The sequence below is a fragment of the Bombus fervidus genome, chromosome 16 (genome assembly GCF_041682495.2).
Source record: "Bombus fervidus isolate BK054 chromosome 16, iyBomFerv1, whole genome shotgun sequence".
In the NCBI taxonomy this organism is placed as follows: Eukaryota; Metazoa; Arthropoda; class Insecta; order Hymenoptera; family Apidae; genus Bombus; species Bombus fervidus.
In genome coordinates, this window is record NC_091532.1 from 628,000 (window position 1) to 645,925 (window position 17,926).

The following is a 17,926-nucleotide window of genomic DNA, read 5'->3' on the forward strand; positions in this document are numbered from 1 at the left end:
CTTTTGAATAGAAATATAATAACAGATATGTTTATTATGTATATACAAGTAAATTATTTAATGATACATATTTACATATTAATAGTACAAGAAGAAATACGATTAACGTAATCGAGATATTGTAATATTTACGAGAAGTACCTCGTAGAACAAGTAAATAGTTCTTAATGAAAATTAATACCGAAACCGAACTTTTTTCATGTAAATATGATACAAGTGCATCGTAATCTGTTATAGTTTCTTCGTATTTCCCCGGATAAATTATATGGCACGAATGATTAACGAAAAATGGCATAATCATACAATCGTAACTAGGAAGAAATAATTATACATTCGAGTCACAGAAATTATCAAGTTTCAACTGTCTAATTTACAAAACACGTATACGTACACATACATATGTGTTACGATACATTTTCTTCGTTATAGAGGTTACTTCTGACGTTAGCATTGCGTTAATATTCCACGATACATTCCATCAACGTCAAACACGCCGAATGTCGATGTTTTCAAAGACCTGTCAGTGATGAGTAATTTGGGATTACTACGCATTCCATTGAGAATCAAAGGAGTAGCAAATGAATTTATGATTAAAACTCTATTGTCTTAGAAAATCGTTTAACGACAAAATTTTAATAGATGTTAATATCGATACTCGCTGCATTAACGTATTGATAATAAAATTAGCGGATGATCGAAGGTGAGTACAGTTGGAAAAGTGATTTCAAATTTGTGACGATAGCGTATAGCGTTCTGTACAATTGGAACAAGTTGAAACTGTTTCGAGTTATTAGAACGAAATACACTCCAGATAGGTGTAATTTTATGCGTTTTATTATATATATATCTAATTAACATTTACGTTAGAAATTTGCTTGAAATGAAATTCTAGGATTATAGCTGCTCTAAACGTCATGTGGTTTTCTACTCTCTACAAAGATGCATTTAATACTTAGGTGTTAAATACCGGAAGTCTTAAATACTTTCTTTCCTAGAAATTATCTCTATACAACTTTCATTTCCATATATTTTTAATGAAGCGTGTTATGACAGATTATATCAATGAGAGAGTATACTAATATAGTCCTTACGTAGCTGATATACTCGTTAAAAATGATCGACGCAATTAGAGAAAAATATAGTCTTTTATAAAATTTGTATAATCTTTTAAAAAATATAACAATATCTTTACGATCAAATGCCCCGTACGACATAAATAACATCGTAGATCAATTATAACGTAACAGTGTTCTATCTATTTGTGCAAACAATGGATCTATGTACTTTGTACTAATCCTCTACTTTTCTGTAAATACTAATTTTCTCTGAATACTAATTTGTACGACAAATACGAAAATGCAAATACGAAACTGAAAAAGTTACATACAAGTTGTATTCTTAAGAAATTTTCAATAATTCTTTTTAAAATATATCGTTTTGGAAATGGTCGTTTTAATCTATGTTTTGTAAAATGAATTTGTTAACCCACGTTAAAAATTCAAATATTAAATTACCGATTAGAATCAAGCCATCCGAGTATATTATAACGTTACTGCTTTTTGATATCCTGAAAAGACAAATCTATTTTGTAAAAATCTGTTTAGTAAACGTAACGAAACGTAAATGTTACAGTAGCTCGCGATTGCATAGAAGTTTGCAAGACTCGATAAATTAAGAAAGAATTACGTTGGGTTGCTCCAGGGCCTTAAGAAATGTTTAACGATCATGTGTATTCGCTACAAATGCAGATCGAAGTACATGTAGATGCGTAGATACATATGCACGTAAGTACATTGTACATGTACATTTTACACGCATTTGAAATTTTCAACGCCTATAACGCAATCCTATATTGCCTTTCCTTGCTCTCGCTAACATTCTTTCTTCTTCTTCTCCTCTTGGTTGGTAGAGTACGCTTTGATCGAGATTAACGTCGAAGCGCGTTCGTTTCTTTCTTTATGTTTTTTTCTTTTTCTTTTTTGTATTTTCATAATTACGTATTTTATGATTACTACGTGAACAGAAAGGATGAACATTTTAAACGCAACGCATCTCTTCGATAACAAGGTTCTCGGTGCTATCGATCTTAAAAATTTTGTGTCATGTTTTCGCGAAAGGAAAGTTCATACATAAAGATTAAGATGTTGTTTTAGAAAATAGTTTATACAATGGAGAGAAGAATTTTTGGTAATTATTGGCAATATGGACGATCTCTCCGATTTTAAGAACGTTAAAATATATTGTCTAGGTCAATATTTTGAACAACTCTTTCATACTTTTCAATTTATATTTGATACTATATGTATTATTGAACGATTTTTGCGGACATCCTAAAAATTAAGACCGAGCGACGATTACCACGAATAAAAAGAGCGAGCGATTTTACGACGTATAAAAAATAGTTGTTCAGAATGTTAATCTTGCTATGATATATATATATATTTGAAGATCACTAAAGTCGGTGATGTCATTTCTATTTCCAATAATTACCAAATTTTTTAAACAAAATCGTCATACGAAGTCAAGCAAAGTCTCGCTAAGATATTCGATTTATAAAAATCAGCCTGAGCTAAGTGGAGAGATGTCGAAAAATCGTCGGAAGTTGTCAGTTACCAAAAGCTAGTGCATACCAAGTTCGATTTTACGTCTCATCTAGTAAACCAGTCTTTCTAAATCCTCGAAAAAACACAAACTGATTGGCCCGATTAAAAAAAAAAAATTACTCTGTTTTCAAGAACGTTCGAGCACTTTCGTGAGTTACTTTATGTATCGCACGAAAAGTGTTGAAATCTATAAAAATATGGATTTGATGTTTCTGGTACCTGTTACGATTTCTTCATTGAATGATCATAAAAGTTATTCAATGATGTATCAGGATAATACTGTTGGTATTATTGCGATTCGATCGTATCGAACGTTTTAGAGAAAGCGGCAATGCATGGTCGCGTCTGATTCCTACTATTTCGTTTCGTATTTGGAGCGTAAACCATTTCTGAAATTTGGTATAGCAATGATTCTGTATAATGTTTCAAGCTACATTTACTTTCATCGATATGCTACACCTTACTTTCAATTTTTTATATCGTGTTACAAAACTATGCGAGCTTACAGTGATCGTTATATTCTATTAAGACGTCGTATTGTATACTTTTGGAAAGATATGTTCGAGATATTTTTCTAAAACTAAACGTTAAGCTTAAAGTAAAGTAATAACAGTCATCGTTATTATAAAAGCGTATCCAAAATAGAATTTGTATTATATACGTTACGTTTGTTTTGTAGTAAAGATACAACAATTTTACATTTTTACATTTTCTTTACAAAAGTATATAAATAAAGAGATATTAAGAAACATTAAGGAATTTTTATTACTTTTTCATTGTTTATACGTTTCTATGAAGGTATTTGAAAGATTTAATGTTAAGATTTATGAGGAGGTAACACACGGACAGCTCCACGCGGCATGCGTGATACCGGTCGTATGTCCTGTGTACCGCTTGAAAACTAAAACCGATCACCCATTATATGTATAAGAAAAAATTGTTAAAAACGAAGACCTTGACAACGTATTTCAAGGTAATTATTAGGCACCTTGAAACTTTACACGTTAATAACGTATCAACGATTTAACGATTCAAACGGTTTCTCAAGGATTCTTTCCATACAATTGTTTCATTAAAGGATTATTTTCTAAAGCTCGCTACCTCGGTGACAACGCCGAATCTTCTTCCAATTATCGATAATTTAAATACGTATTTCGATTTAATTACGAATCAAACGTCGACCAATCGTCGTAATTTACATCGAATGTACTTAGATGCGTCATCTATCGACAATTCAAATAAAAAGATGATAAAAGTTACTCAAAGTTAATTCGCTCTGTTATATCTTTCATCGACGAACTCGATATGTATATTTTTCTCTTTAAAAACAGGAAAATAACAGTAAACGATTATCTGCGATGTCCTAATTGCTATTACATTAATAGTGGGTATGTCAATATTGACCGAGCTTTTTCTATTTAACTTGTCAAATGCTACGAGAGTGCTAGACGTATCATAGAAAGTATTTTCTCAAATATTTAAAAAATTAAATTTCATTACGGCCAATGCAAAATTTTCAATTCGTTAAGATCCAAAAGGGAGAGAAGCGAAATTTAATTCGAAGGTGGAATTTAACAAATTCTAAGTATGTTCGATCGATAACGATGGTACGATGTATTTTGTATCCGCTGACTATGTAGAAATACGTAGATATAATGACCGCAAGGACGAATGGTGTGCCTGACAGAGTTCACTTGCCGTCTATTTGCGAAGGAGGAACTGCGATTCCTGACTTTCTATTTGCGTCCCCGCGAGGAGGGACAGAAACAAGCGTGACGCACATTTCCTACCGTTATTGCACCGAGAACCTACAACCAGATCGGGCTTTCACAACCTTTCGATATTTCCAAAGAAAGCAAAGTCACAATATCAAGGATATACGTACGATCTAACCATAATTAGAGACCGAAAGGAAAATCGAGTTTTATAATAATTTTGTTAAACCGTTGATATGCAAATGTATAAATAATACGAATAAAAAATAGGACTGTATACGTCGCGTGAAATAAGAACACGTCCTATAAATGGAAATCATTTCATCAAATTACATATCGCTACGCATTCCACGCTCGAGCGTTGCCTCCGTCAAACATATTTGCTCCGTACATCGGCAATAAATAATCAGCATTTGTCTATGGTACTATCTTACGAGAGATTGTACATTAGGTTGCAGTAATAATCCGACTTGATGCAAACACGACAAGGCAATGTACGACGTGCTTAGTACTAGAATAAACAAATGCGAAGAAAACGATGGTGGTTATGGATGACTTACGGTAAAACTACAGTATCTATCGCCTTCGATAGCTATCGAACCTTGAAATCTTTTTCGATCGAGTTGGTGTACGTTAACGGCTACTTAATTTCCTTTTTCTAAAACGGTCACTAATATAGAAATGCCGATTAATTCCACAGTTTCCTGTTATTTATAGAAAATATATAGAAATAGTTTCGAAAACGAAAGTCTAACGCAACCGTTTTTGTCATAAGTACGATATTACGAGCTTAACTACGGTGGACGTTATACTCGTCGATATAGATCGACAACAATCGAATAGATATTGTATTCGTATATATTGCGTTATAAATATAACGAAATCCTAAATGATAGGCTCCAAGTTGAATTAGTAACGGGTTCGTCGATCGATTTGCATGCGCTAAATAAAATAGTATGGCTAAAGAGATACGACTTAAACACAGATTTGTTTCATCCATCAAATATGATAACGAGCGTTCCATTTCGGATATTTTACATATTTTTGCACCTTGTATCTCGCTCTATAAATTCTACTTGGAAATCTGTTTCTACTCCTCGTTCAGAAATGAGATTATATGCAAAGAAAATCGAATATTCTATTTCTTTCGTTTGGATTAGATCATCGTGCCAATACCGCAGCCAATGCTTCCCAATACTGCTACCCATCCGATCGACCAACAAGACTACGAAGAAAACGCTCGATCGATCTTCCACTCTGATTATCTGCGAATTCTTCGCAATTCCCATAAAACGAACACAACGCAATCGCATTTATACAGTTATTTCCGTCGTTTCTTCAGTGACACGGACGTTTACGTACTACAATCGCAACATCGTTAAACCAATTTACCGAAAGTCCACATCTGGACAAATTGTAAAGAATATATTTATATGTGTAAGAATATGTAAAGAATAATATGTATAAAAGAAAGAATTCTTTTTGTTATCAAGTTTTCAGCAAAAGTTGTAATTTTTCGATCGAAGATTTTGAAAACGCTTTATCTTTATAGAACCGATGCTACTATTACAGAAAAATCCTAGTAAGCGAAGAGGCAGACGGTTCGAAGTAAACATTCCAGATATCGTGGAAAAGATACAGGAAAGCATTTATCCCGAGCTTGTGGTTTCCATTTGAAACCGCAATTCTCGATATTTTTACGATATTCTACGTGAATCGTGATAAAAGTTTATATCGTTTGTACCATTAGCTTGCTTCCAGTCCCTTATTTCGCCTAGATAAAATTATTAGTGACAGCTTATAAAAATTACCTCATCGCGTACGGACGCGTCTCGTTTTATAAATATCAATTTTCACAAATCATAGATTTTTCAGTTTCCAAGCTATCTTCCAGAACGCGGAAGATATATTTGTCGCAAAATTTATTACGTTCATCCTTTACGTTTTCTTCGTCATTGTCCTAAATCAGTTGGATTTCATCGAAAGATCGATGACAGTAACGTATCACGGTTCTAATCAATTACGTCACACTATTCGCGAAAGGTGAAAGAAAAAATTATTACTCGAACGATTTCACCTTCTAAGAACATGTAACAGTGGAATAAATACATTTTCAAAAGCGTTAGGTAATTTTCACCGAATGATTCGGTAATATTACGAAGAAGATCGATGCCTTCCTCGTTATACCGTGAACTGTTGGACAATTGCGAGAAATCTAGCTTGGCGATGTTGAAACGCGAATCATCGATACGTCGCCGGTGAGATAAAATATTCAAGTTCACTGGTTCTTCGGTCACCTATGAAGCACGACTGCGTTTCGTTCGTGTTTTTGCAACAGTAAATTAGCAACGATATCGTCTACTAGATCGTCGAATTCGAAATTTAAATAACCAACTTTCTGCAATTGTGAAACGATAATTAATTTTTACGTCATTAAAAAAGTTGTATTACGTTAATTTTATATTTATAAGATTATGAATATTTAAGCAAAGGAGTACACCTCGACGTGTAAAATCCATTTTGTCTCAAAACGGTAAAGGTCCAAAAATACGTTGCTATATCAAGGTCTTTAAAAATAAAGGGAAAGTCGACTTTGTCACTTTTTACCGAGTATTGCTTTATCTTTGCTCTTGCTTTATGTAATAACATGTTAATGCGGACGATCTTTGTAAAATATCGACAAAATACCCGCGAAATTACTCGAACGTTAAACATTTAAAAGTCCTCTACGCTATTTGCTGTTATTTAAATTTATTTAAACAATTACATAAAGGCTTACGTTTACGGTTAGGTTTGTCGTAATTTGGCAAATTTTGACTTGTTTTCGAGGATATGCCGAGTCTCGATTTGCCGAAGATGTTAAAAAAAAGGTAAATTCTTCCAATTTACTTTCGAAAGGCTCTGGATAAGTATACTTATTTGAATGGTCAAAAAATTGATGCGATCATAAAGAGAAAGTGATATCTTTGCGAAAGCCTGTTCAGAGTGGACCACGTAATTTTATAGCATTTACTATTTCCAAATGCGTTTTTTTTTTTTTTTTTTTCATTAAGAACGATTCCATGCGAAATTGTTACATCCCGAAGTTATATAAAAATATAGAAATTATACTTAACGTTTTGACAGAAACGTTTGCTCGAAACTTTTACTCGAGATAAGATAAAACGTGATTTTCTGTATCAATAAAACTACATGTTCGCGTATATATTTGAGAAATACGTATTTATTTACAGAAGCAAACGAATAAAGAGTTATTTCCGTTTTAAGGCGAACAAGCGTGTTTGCAGCGACATTTAAACGTTTTGACAGTGACTGATCAACGTTGCGAGGCAGCTGAACTTGCCCTAAATATCAAATAATAGTTTGAGTAGTTCCAGTAGTTCCAGTCAACGTACCGTGTAATAATACAGCGAAACATGCCTACAGGTGAAACGATACAAAGAAAAGTTCGGGTTAATGGTTCTGTGTAAGATCGATCGAACAGATATCGTTCGTTACAAAAGAAAGTTATATGTAAATTACGAATTATTTAATCTCGATTTCTAAGCGGTATAAATGACCTATTTGTTTAATTGCGTTTAAAGGGGTGAAATAGTATCGTAGAAAAATACGGTATAATTATTAAATCAAATTCGAGCGAGTTCGAACGAAATTTCGACTGTTCCTGTTCTGTTAACAATGATCCAACAAATACCAAGTCGTCGCCATGATATTTAAGTTAAGACGTTTATCTGAATTCACGAGGACGTGCCGTAACGACGGTTTAACGACATTGCGAGAAAGAAACTAAGCGCCTTGTAAACGGAAAGAAACGCTACCCGAACCTTGCGGTAATCGTTAAGGTGAAAGGTCATACCTCGATGTCCTGTTGCATCCAACACGCGCATAGCGCAATATTTAGATTTATGCCGAAACTTTGCAGTGCCAACGAGACTCTATCAATGATCGGGTTAGTAAAACGAAAATAATACGTAGTCTATATAATTATCGGATTGACTGGAGATTTTTGCGCAGTTTTGCAAAATCCAACGATACAGAAATACAGAGGACGCGTATCTAATGTACAAAAATGGATAAAATATCCAAAGGAGAATACTAGTTAGAATTTTCAAAATTTTAATCGTGCCGATGAAAATATAAATTCGCGCAAGAATCTGCAGCCTGATTACTAGGGTAATATCGTTTAGCGAAGAAAGCTTCGTCAAGTTCTTTTTTACAAAAAATCCAATTTACGTGAAAACGATTTATGTGAAAACGCGATCGCAGATCGTTTAATACCTGTCGAGAAGAAAATATTCTCCATGAACGCAGAATCGTCTTATCTTAAAACTTCAAAATTTACCATTTTATCGTTTTTACGAAAATTAGCTCATCGAGTACACGGTACATTTTCTATTTCACCTCAGGATCAAATGTTATTTGAAAAAATTTTATGTAAGTCACTCTTTAATTATTGCATTTAATTAGGTAAACAATACGTGATCGTTCAACATCTTCGTAGCTGTCTTTAAAATTGCACGTACGAATACGTACATATCGATATATATACGATATACAAATCGAAATATTTCTCTTATCGGTGGTTTAACAAAATTCGCGGGTTATTCGATCCACGGATACAGAAATATTTCACGAGTCTATTCTATCAACGCGAAAAATTTGATCAGCCGTTAGAAGGCTCGAGCGCGACGAGTTCGATCAAATTCTCCGCCATCCGCTGTAATTCGCGTACGCGATCGATGTTTCGCATGCTTTCTTCGTTTATCGTGTAAAATAATATAGAATATTAATTCACGAATTAGCAGATAATTTTCTACGCTGGAAATCATCTGATAGATTCTGTATCCGTTCGTTGGCCTTTAAATTCCAACAATTTTCTTGTTACAGGATCGACCAGTGAGCCGCGCGTCGTTTACAGAAAACGCAACTTTTATCGAACGAACGAGACGATCCCTCTTTTCCACGACTCCTCTGAAAGTTTCCAATAAAATTATCGCAAAACAGGGCTATCACCGTATTAGATAGATCATGGTATTAGACTCGTGAGCGTATTCTTTGCTCTATCGTAGATGATAGAATGCGTAACATCCACGTTCTTCGCCACTTTCAGATAAGAAATTATTCATATTTACTTACGTAAAGTAGCCGACAGACGTTCCCTATATGCGCGCACAACCAGGTTCGTTAACTGGTCGGTAAAATCCCTCTTTATGTAACGCACAACAGTTTCGTCGAGGTAAGCGATTGGAAGGAACAAAACCATACGAGGCAGGTTTCTCTATCAGCAAGGTGCTACACGCGCATATTTGTCGGTCGTACTCATTTAGACCGTGATCGCCGTTTCCCTTGCTCACGATATCCCTCGTAGGATTTCCTCTTCAACCTACTTTCCACCTTGCAACCAAGCCTGCTTGTCACCTTATCGTTTGATTGTTTCTCCACTGACCGACGATCACCGTCGGATTCGTCCCTTTCATCGATTTTGCGTATCTTCCTCGCGCGTATCGTCTATCCAAAGAAATCAAGCATCGACGATTCTTTTTGAAAATTTGTCGAGCGATGCGTGAAAAACTTGAGTACCAAAGGCGAAGCTTCCAGCGGGGTAGTATACGACTAATCGTGACCCTCGAAGCAGCGATGGCACATGATTTTTCAGGAGCGATCAGCGACCGAAGGAAGGGAGGCAGTCGAGTTTTCTATCGCAAACTCTTATCCTTTATTTTTATTGTTGAAAATTTGGTATCTTACTCTCTACATTTGCTTGCGCGAGATCAAGATAGAGAGATCAAAATCCAAAAGAACGAACGTATCTCTTTCTGTGCGTAGCAACGTCGAACGGGCAGACTTTCGCCGAATCCATCACTTTGGCGGGACAAAATTTGAAAAATTCTGAGAACGGTTCGACCTCTTCCTCGACGAAGATTCGCCGCACGAACGTGAAAAGGCGTAGAATCGAACAAAGGATCGTTGGTTTCCGAAAGTTTGACAGCTCGAAGACGAATGTTCGAAAGATACGCGCGCGTGCTGTTCGATCCTGTCGAATCGCGAGGTGAATGAGGAGATAGCGAAACGGTATTGCAGCGTGGACCACGGTAACGAGAACGCGGTGCCCACCAACCGGCCAAAGAAAGTGGTAGGGACAGCAGGTAAAGGTACGTCCCGAGAACTGTCTATACGCCACTCGTCGAACCTCGCTCTCTTGTCGGATTCTCTTTAACGAAACTTTGCTCGCTTTAACCAGTCCGATGCGAACTGAAAATCTCTCTTATCGCGTGGAAAACGCTGGAAACGCCGTGGAAAACTATGTGGCTAATGTTACAGCGTGTCGCGCGGATTACTTTCGACCGCGTTTCAACCCTTGGAAGGTCGCGTCACGGTTCCACGGATAATATTCGTCGCTTATTCGATGATGAAACTATCTCGCACGCTTCGAACAATCGTTTCCAGAATGTCGACGAACCAACGAACGTAAAAAGATAAATGTTTACTATAAAAATCTATGCAAAGAAAATAGTTACAGCACGTTGGTCATGAAATTAATCCGTTTAACTTCTTCGTGGTCGGCATAAATATTAAATAAATAATAAATTAATATATTAATATATTTTCGTAAAACGCTTCGTCTCGTATATTTTTTATGTCAGAATCCTAGAAAATTGCAAAACGGGATTGTAAAAGACGGATAGAGAGAATGAGCACGATGAAGGATAAGCTTTAAAGCTTTGTTTCGTATAAATACATCGCAGCGATGCATGTAGTGGCACAATTCGATAATTAATTAGCGATAATTGATACGAGGTTGTATAACACGAGAGAATTCACAAACTAATTTGCTTTGAATTATTCCAAGTAAAATGGGAATTTCATACGCTATGTAGGGCATAATAAATTAAATTTATTCTTAATCGTAATTTTAATTATTCTTTATCGTAAATTTAATATACGATAATATAGAATAAATCATTTGTCCATGTATTTGGAGTAATTAACATGCAATTCTAATGAAATATAATTAAAATTACAGCGAAATTGGCTCTGTTGCATAGAACGATCTTCAACAATCTTATTTTTAAACTTATTCTAACAATCTTGTAGAGTGTACATATAATCTCGTACGACAAAGAATTCCATTAACTTTCCTACTATTAATAATGAAAGATTTATATTCTGGTCAAACTAATTTGTATATCCTTTTATATATATATATATATATATATGAACAGAAAATTATTATAAAGCATTTTTATTTTAACAATAGTTTCTAATTATTTTTTACGGACCGTTAAAACGTACACTGTCAGATACAAACGGATAATTAAGTATAATAAGTTAATCGTGAATTCATACTTCTGATAATATCCGGATTTGGACCGACCTAGTTTATCGACTGAATAGAAAAAAATAGTACATATGCGCATAACGAATAATGTGTAAGTGTTTCGACTACGCTCAAAATTAATGACGCTACGATCAAATGAATACAATTTTCCGCGCTATTTTGTTCGACTCTTTCTAATCTCGGTTTACATCGTTTGAATTCCTATTAAATGTTTGCAAAATATATACGTATTCTTTCGCATATTTCATAGATTTTCATAGATTTTCATAGATTCTCGTAGATTCTCATAGATGTAAAGGAGAATTTTAACACATTATTTTATTGAAATAATGTTTATGATATAGGATATTTAATTATTCGAGTATCCGTTAACAAAATGTTGACCATTCGTAGAACATTCGTTTAAATTTTATTCCAGGCATGAGGTTTAATATGTATTTGCAGCCAGAAGACGTCCAACCTGAAAAAATATACGAATTTTAGCCGAAAAGAACGTACGTCAGAGTTGTGTAATTAGAAAATATGTCAATATTGGCGCAAAAATCTAAAATTCACGTCGCGATACTTTTTCACAATACCAATGTCAGTCATTTGGAAAACGTTTCTTCGAAAATAAATGACCTGTCGTTGGCTAAAACAATTCACTTGAACAACGCGCTTGACTGTAAAACAAATTCCTCAACATCCTTAAAACTTCCATTCGTTTTTTAATAACCATACCGATATAGAATATTTCCTTTCTATTTCAATCAAAAATATTTATTGATGAAATATTTTTATCCTTTTACGCTATATCTCGAATACAGATACCTTAAATATTTGGAATTATCAAATAATATTTATTTTCATAGAAGAAATATAATTTGCAAATTTATCGTTCCATAATATGGTAGCACGTAAAATTAGAAATTTCATAATTTGACGTAATTTAATAATCGTATAATCGTAAAGAGAAAATATGGTATAAAGATGGTTCAGGTAAGATACAAAGAAATATTGCAAAATTTGAAAGAATGCAAAATTGGGAAACAGGCAACGTTTCTAACCAACAAAAACGAATTGGTTAACCCCATGACTTTCTTGTTTCGCGTGTTTCACGTTAAGTAACCAATTAAATGTATAAGCTTGAGTTACTCAAATTTACTTGCGCGTCGTGATTGTTTCTTGTGCAAAATGATATTATACGTGAAAGGGAAATCGTTACGATTATTTTTCTTCGACAAGTTCATAAATCACAGCTAACCCATTGTGTTTCCAATTACTAAACTTATGTTATCACCAACTATAGTTAGAAAACGCGAATGAAGGTATACAAACAGAGCAATGCTATATATAATATGCAATAAGCCAGATTGTAGCTCCTGTTTAAGTAATGGGACCAATTTTATCCTTCTAGAATCTTTTTCTTTCCATAAATCAAGCAATGCACTTACGAGTGCGATTTTTTAAATGGAATCATAGATATGTATTTCTCAAATATATTTATTTTAGCTTACCATTATTTTATTTGCATCTGAAGTTCTGCAGTTAATATTACTGCTACATACAAGGGTGTAACATAAAACATGATTTATATTATGTAAAATCGTATTGTCAATTATTAATCATATCTATGTAAGATCGTTACCTCCATAACTAAAAGACACAAACTTGTAATAGGAACATGTACCAACGTGATCACATGTACGTTTATTGCTACGATTAAAACGTGTGGCGTCATCTCCGAGTTGTTACTAAAACTAGAATTAATTATAGGCGAGAACACAGAGAAAGTTTGATGTCACCAGACTTGTTTACACGATCATATTCCTCGCTCAAAAAAGCCTGTCTATTAACATCGTTCCTTTATCTCGAATAGTTTCCAAGATATATCAGAAAATATTTTAAAGTTTAGCTGTGCGAACAATTTATAAATGAATTTTATAAAACGTTTTGCCGTGTCACTTTCTTTGTTTCCTTTTTTATTCTTGCACTCGATGTATTTATAGCCGAGCAATCAAAATCAGATAGTAGGGATCAATTTACAAAGAATAATCGTTAACAAACATTTTAAATTACAATGTCACAGAAAATGTTCGAATCGTTAAGAATGAAAAATACCGAACGAAGTAGAAAATGGGTCATAATGTTTGTAAAAACGTAAATATGTAGCGATATCGTAGTACACGATTATTTTTCAAATAAATGTACAACACCACGCGCCGTAGTGATCGATGATACCAAACTCCCTCTGTGTTCTGGCCTGTAACTAACTCTACTTCTAGCAATAACTTATAGATGGCGAGTCATGTTTTGTTTGTAACTGATCGTAGTAATAAGCGTACACGTGACTATACTGTCAAATTCTCGCGAGTGCGGATTCCCGCTTCAGTAAATAATCCTGTATATTGAATGTCGAGAATTGACCTATGTAGTCTACGTGTGATATGCTATGATACCCTCTAACATACGTCTAAAAATTTAGCAACGCTGAAAATATCGTTTTTACTGATCAAAAAATTAAAAAAAAAAATGGATCCGACTAATCCTCATGAATCTCCTATCTTCTGCTGGGACACTGAAAAGAATTCTACATTTTCTGCGGGATGTGACGCAATAATGAAACATCTCCCAGCGATCATTTACACTTCTGTATCGGCGTTTTATTCTTTTTCTTCGTGCTCTCTAGCTGTTTGTTCAGTGGTGATTGTATTTGTGCTACGTGCACAAAAAAGGCTCTTTCGTTTCTATTCTAGCAACTACTTCCTTCGGTAACCTGGCTCCAGTAATCTGGTTCCCTCTCTTTCTCTATTAAACCCAGATATTGTACCTTCTCAGCACCGAAAATGCATTTATCCACGTTAATGGAGATGCCTGTATTCTTTCGCTTCTACTTATTCTAGACTTAACTGCTTCTCGTGCTCTTCTACACTGACAAGTATTATCGGCATGTCATCTATGTAACGAAAAACAAAATCCAATGTACAGAGTATGGAAAGTTCTTCCATACAAAAATAAATAAGGTAGACACTTAGGTGATTCCATTTAACTAGACCACTCTGTATATACATTAAAAGAGATGACGTAATATATCATAATAATTATTTGTCTTTAAATTGTTACTTATATCTTATCCTTCGATTGCAATATTTTTTTCACCATTTCATATCGTTTCATTCATTGCACGTTCCAATTGAAAAAATTTCATTCTCATAGCTTCATTAATCGGTTGATAAAACAAAATATATAGAATATGATAAAAACAAAATACACTTGTTTTATTTATTAATCATAATATTTTACGATATACAAATTTAATTCACGTAAAGGAAATCCAATATTATTATAAACTATAATTATCTTTCTTGATTTGTATCTTGGTCAGAGAAAACTTTCTTCAACACCCGATAACATACTTCTATCTGCTCGGGATTTTCTTCTTGCTTTAAATCCCTTATGTATTGCTCCAATGTAGATTGTAAGTCCAGTTCCGGGCGCCGACATTCTTTTAAAGCAGGCAGAAAATCATCGTTGGTCAAACCATCGAGAATATTTAACAATTGATCTCTGAAACACGAAGGATCGTTTTACTTTGTTTCGCTTGTATAAAAAATGATGAAAATTATATACTACCTTATCTCTGGAAGCAGATCACCGATGGCCAGTAAACCTATCGCTTGCTCGATCAAACCCATATTTACCAAGGTCAATTTTAAATTATTTACATTTTCCTTGTTACAAAGAGACGATAAGAGAAACGCAGATTTAATTTGCAACTTCTTTATCGAACTTTGCATAGCTCTCAAGAGGACAGAATATCCATCGTTTATGTCCATGTATTTCAGGGATATTGGATGCCCTCGAACAATGCCTATATTTAGTGTATAAATAATTTGAATCGTCAATTATAAATGAATGTAAATATGACATAGGTGCAATGAATAATGAACAAAGTATAAATCAATACAATTGCTATTTGAATAAAAGTCTTTTACTTACAGGAAATTGCATATAGGGCTTTGATCTTAACAATTTCTGCAGGATCTGTATCTATCATATTCAATAACATGGGAAATAGGCCAGTTTCTAGAAATCTTTCTTGGCAAAAGGGATTATTTTGAGCTAGTTCGGCAATTATATCTGCTGCTCTCCATCTAATACTGCTATAAGGACAGTTTAAACATGGACCAAATATTGCAAAACCTCCTATTTTATAAAAATCATTAGCAATATCTATATTATCTACAAAATCTGCAATCCTTTCTAATGCAGCTTCATGTTCTGCTGTGTCATTGTCTGACCACAGGTCAACTACAGTTGATAACAATTCAATAGCTTTCTGTAGTTCCTCGGTTACATTACACGATAATGAGTTGAGTGTTTGTTTCAGAAATTCACGCCTCTGTAAATATGGTTTAATTTTGATCAATTTCCAATGGATATTCTATAATGTTAAAATACATTTATGTTACCAACTTCTTCATCCATAGGTTGTAATTGGATATTACTGTTTCTATTCTGAGAATTGCCTGCTTCTACAGCAAATCTAAGCAATCCTTGTACAGTTGTTGGTTGCCTAGGTTGATTTGGTAATGGTTCAAATACTTGCGGATCAGTGTTATTCATGTTAGATGGTCCTTCAATTGATAGTGGCCTCGCGTTGCTGTTTACGCGAGGTTGTTCTTCTGTTTTTTCTCGACTGTTTGGATGTTGAGAACTGAAATATGTGGTATCCGAAAACGGATAACCTATAATTACTTTCAGATATCAATCATAAATAAATATGACATTATAAAAAGTCAGTTTTACTTCTCCATTTTTTCTGTAACTTTAGTCGTCTGCGCTGCACCCATTAATCAATTAAATCAGTCTCGCGTAAACGTTTCTCTAATAAAATAAAGACAAGAGAGCATTATAGAGTTCAATCTGTATCACTGCTAATGACCTCCTAGATGCAAATTCCAGAAACGAGGAGAATTTCCAGATGGCGTGTTTTTCTTATTGGAAACAATTTTGAGACTAGACAAAATTGGTTAAAGGCGTAAATAACTTTGTCACACGCGTGCGCGAAAGTGCTTGGAAACTTCAAAAAAAAATATAAATCCATCAATTATCAGCTTTAGATTATAACTGTAGATTATTGAAGAATTTTATATTTTACCATTAAATACATGTATTTATTAAAATTTAATACAATATCATATACACACACACACACACACACATTTTGCAATCAAGTATATCAATAAGAAAACAAAACATTTATATATTTTATTACATTTCTTTTCCTTTTTACATAACACATATTGTATATATCACATATTATTATGTATTATTGTATGTAATACGAATTGTATATTATAAAAATACAAATTTTCAATATGTACAAACTATTTGTAGAACTTCATTCTGTCCACCTATGAGAACAATGCTGGTTAGTACACACATAATATAATCTCATTTCTTCTTCTGCTCGTCTTGTTTGTGCTTGAAAGAATACTGCTTCTCTGTGGTTACACTTTGGACATGGATGCTCTTCGGTTCTTGGTAAAGTAGGATCTGATATCACATCCGCAACAATGTGTGTCAGCTCGCTGAAATCATAAAAATTATAGTAAGATGGAATAGCAGTAAATGTATTAAATAAATCCTTTTTTAAGAGCCTTTAAGTATATGCTTAAAAAGAAAGTACTCTTGTACAAGTTTTTGTCAAAATTTCATAAATGTTGCTGTGAATGTATGAATATACAAGTTATTATTTTCACTTACTCTATTTCGTGCATAATTTTATTTACGTAGATACAATTGCTATCAGCAAGTTGTTTGAAATCACAATTTCTACACTAAAAAAACAAATTGATTAAATTAAACAAATTTCAATGTATTGATTCAAAAAACAACGTACATTTCATATATATATACACACACACACACACACACACACACACATACTTATATATATATAATACTTACTGCGTACATTAGTACTTTATTCTCCTTATCTTCTTTTGGATATAGCATGTTATTACATTCTTGACAAAATCTAATGCCGACGAAACCTGGACCATCATCGTGCGTATCATAACCACCTATTTTAGACATATTGCGCGTTCACGCTTCCTTCTTTTGCAGTAAAATATAATATATATAGATAGATAGATAGACAGATATAAAATGCAACGAAATCAATGTTTATCCAATACCATGCACAAAAAAAGATAGTTATCTTTTAATCATGGTATACATAGATTTAAGATTATACAATGAATCAACGTATTAGAGATTAATGA

The 17,926-nt window shown here is 33.7% G+C and overlaps 3 protein-coding genes and 1 long non-coding RNA gene across 5 annotated transcripts in view; all 4 read right to left on the reverse strand.

The window, feature by feature from the left end:
• Dsb (scavenger receptor class B member debris buster) overlaps positions 1–10,389 on the reverse strand; it is a 40,612-nt gene extending 30,223 nt beyond the window's left edge. Inside the window, exon 1 of the mRNA XM_072018980.1 lies at positions 9,455–10,389. The gene's annotated coding sequence lies outside the window, so the exon portion shown is untranslated. The remainder of the gene's footprint in view (positions 1–9,454) is intronic.
• A 1,182-nt stretch (positions 10,390–11,571) lies between these two features.
• Positions 11,572–14,061, reverse strand: LOC139995469 (uncharacterized). The gene is made up of 2 exons (XR_011801976.1): positions 12,802–14,061; positions 11,572–12,117 (listed from the first exon to the last, which is right to left on the reverse strand). It is a non-coding gene; the product is annotated as an uncharacterized lncRNA (long non-coding RNA).
• Positions 14,062–14,888: 827 nt separating this feature from the next.
• LOC139995461 (hsp70-binding protein 1) lies at positions 14,889–16,702 on the reverse strand. Of its 2 annotated transcripts, none has more exons than XM_072018987.1 (5): positions 16,446–16,702; positions 16,113–16,353; positions 15,636–16,038; positions 15,270–15,507; positions 14,889–15,203 (listed from the first exon to the last, which is right to left on the reverse strand). In XM_072018987.1, the coding sequence occupies exons 1-5, from the start codon at positions 16,487–16,489 to the stop codon at positions 14,993–14,995; spliced, it is 1,137 nt and encodes a 378-aa protein (XP_071875088.1). In that variant the 5' UTR covers positions 16,490–16,702; the 3' UTR covers positions 14,889–14,992. The 2 variants fall into 2 exon arrangements, with proteins under 2 accessions (XP_071875088.1, XP_071875089.1); XM_072018988.1 differs by having other exon boundaries at positions 16,113–16,384.
• Positions 16,703–16,876: 174 nt separating this feature from the next.
• On the reverse strand, positions 16,877–17,832 carry Rpii15 (RNA polymerase II subunit RpII15). The gene is made up of 3 exons (XM_072018997.1): positions 17,610–17,832; positions 17,406–17,479; positions 16,877–17,230 (listed from the first exon to the last, which is right to left on the reverse strand). Exons 1-3 carry the CDS (start codon positions 17,736–17,738, stop codon positions 17,041–17,043), a joined length of 393 nt encoding a protein of 130 aa, XP_071875098.1. The 5' UTR covers positions 17,739–17,832; the 3' UTR covers positions 16,877–17,040.
• Between the last annotated feature and the right edge of the window lie 94 nt (positions 17,833–17,926).

Coding starts and splice junctions, on each gene's coding strand:
- Rpii15 (XM_072018997.1), bottom strand. CDS start 17,738: ATGTCTAAAATAGGTGGTTATGATACGCACGATGATGGTCCAGGTTTC. Junction 17,480..17,609: donor ATAAAGTACTAATGTACGCA/GTAAGTATTATA, acceptor TTGTTTTTTTAG/TGTAGAAATTGTGATTTCAA. Junction 17,231..17,405: donor AAAATTATGCACGAAATAGA/GTAAGTGAAAAT, acceptor TTATGATTTCAG/CGAGCTGACACACATTGTTG.
- LOC139995461 (XM_072018987.1), bottom strand. CDS start 16,489: ATGGGTGCAGCGCAGACGACTAAAGTTACAGAAAAAATGGAGAA. Junction 16,354..16,445: donor GTTACAGAAAAAATGGAGAA/GTAAAACTGACT, acceptor CACATATTTCAG/TTCTCAACATCCAAACAGTC. Junction 16,039..16,112: donor TACAACCTATGGATGAAGAA/GTTGGTAACATA, acceptor CCATATTTACAG/AGGCGTGAATTTCTGAAACA.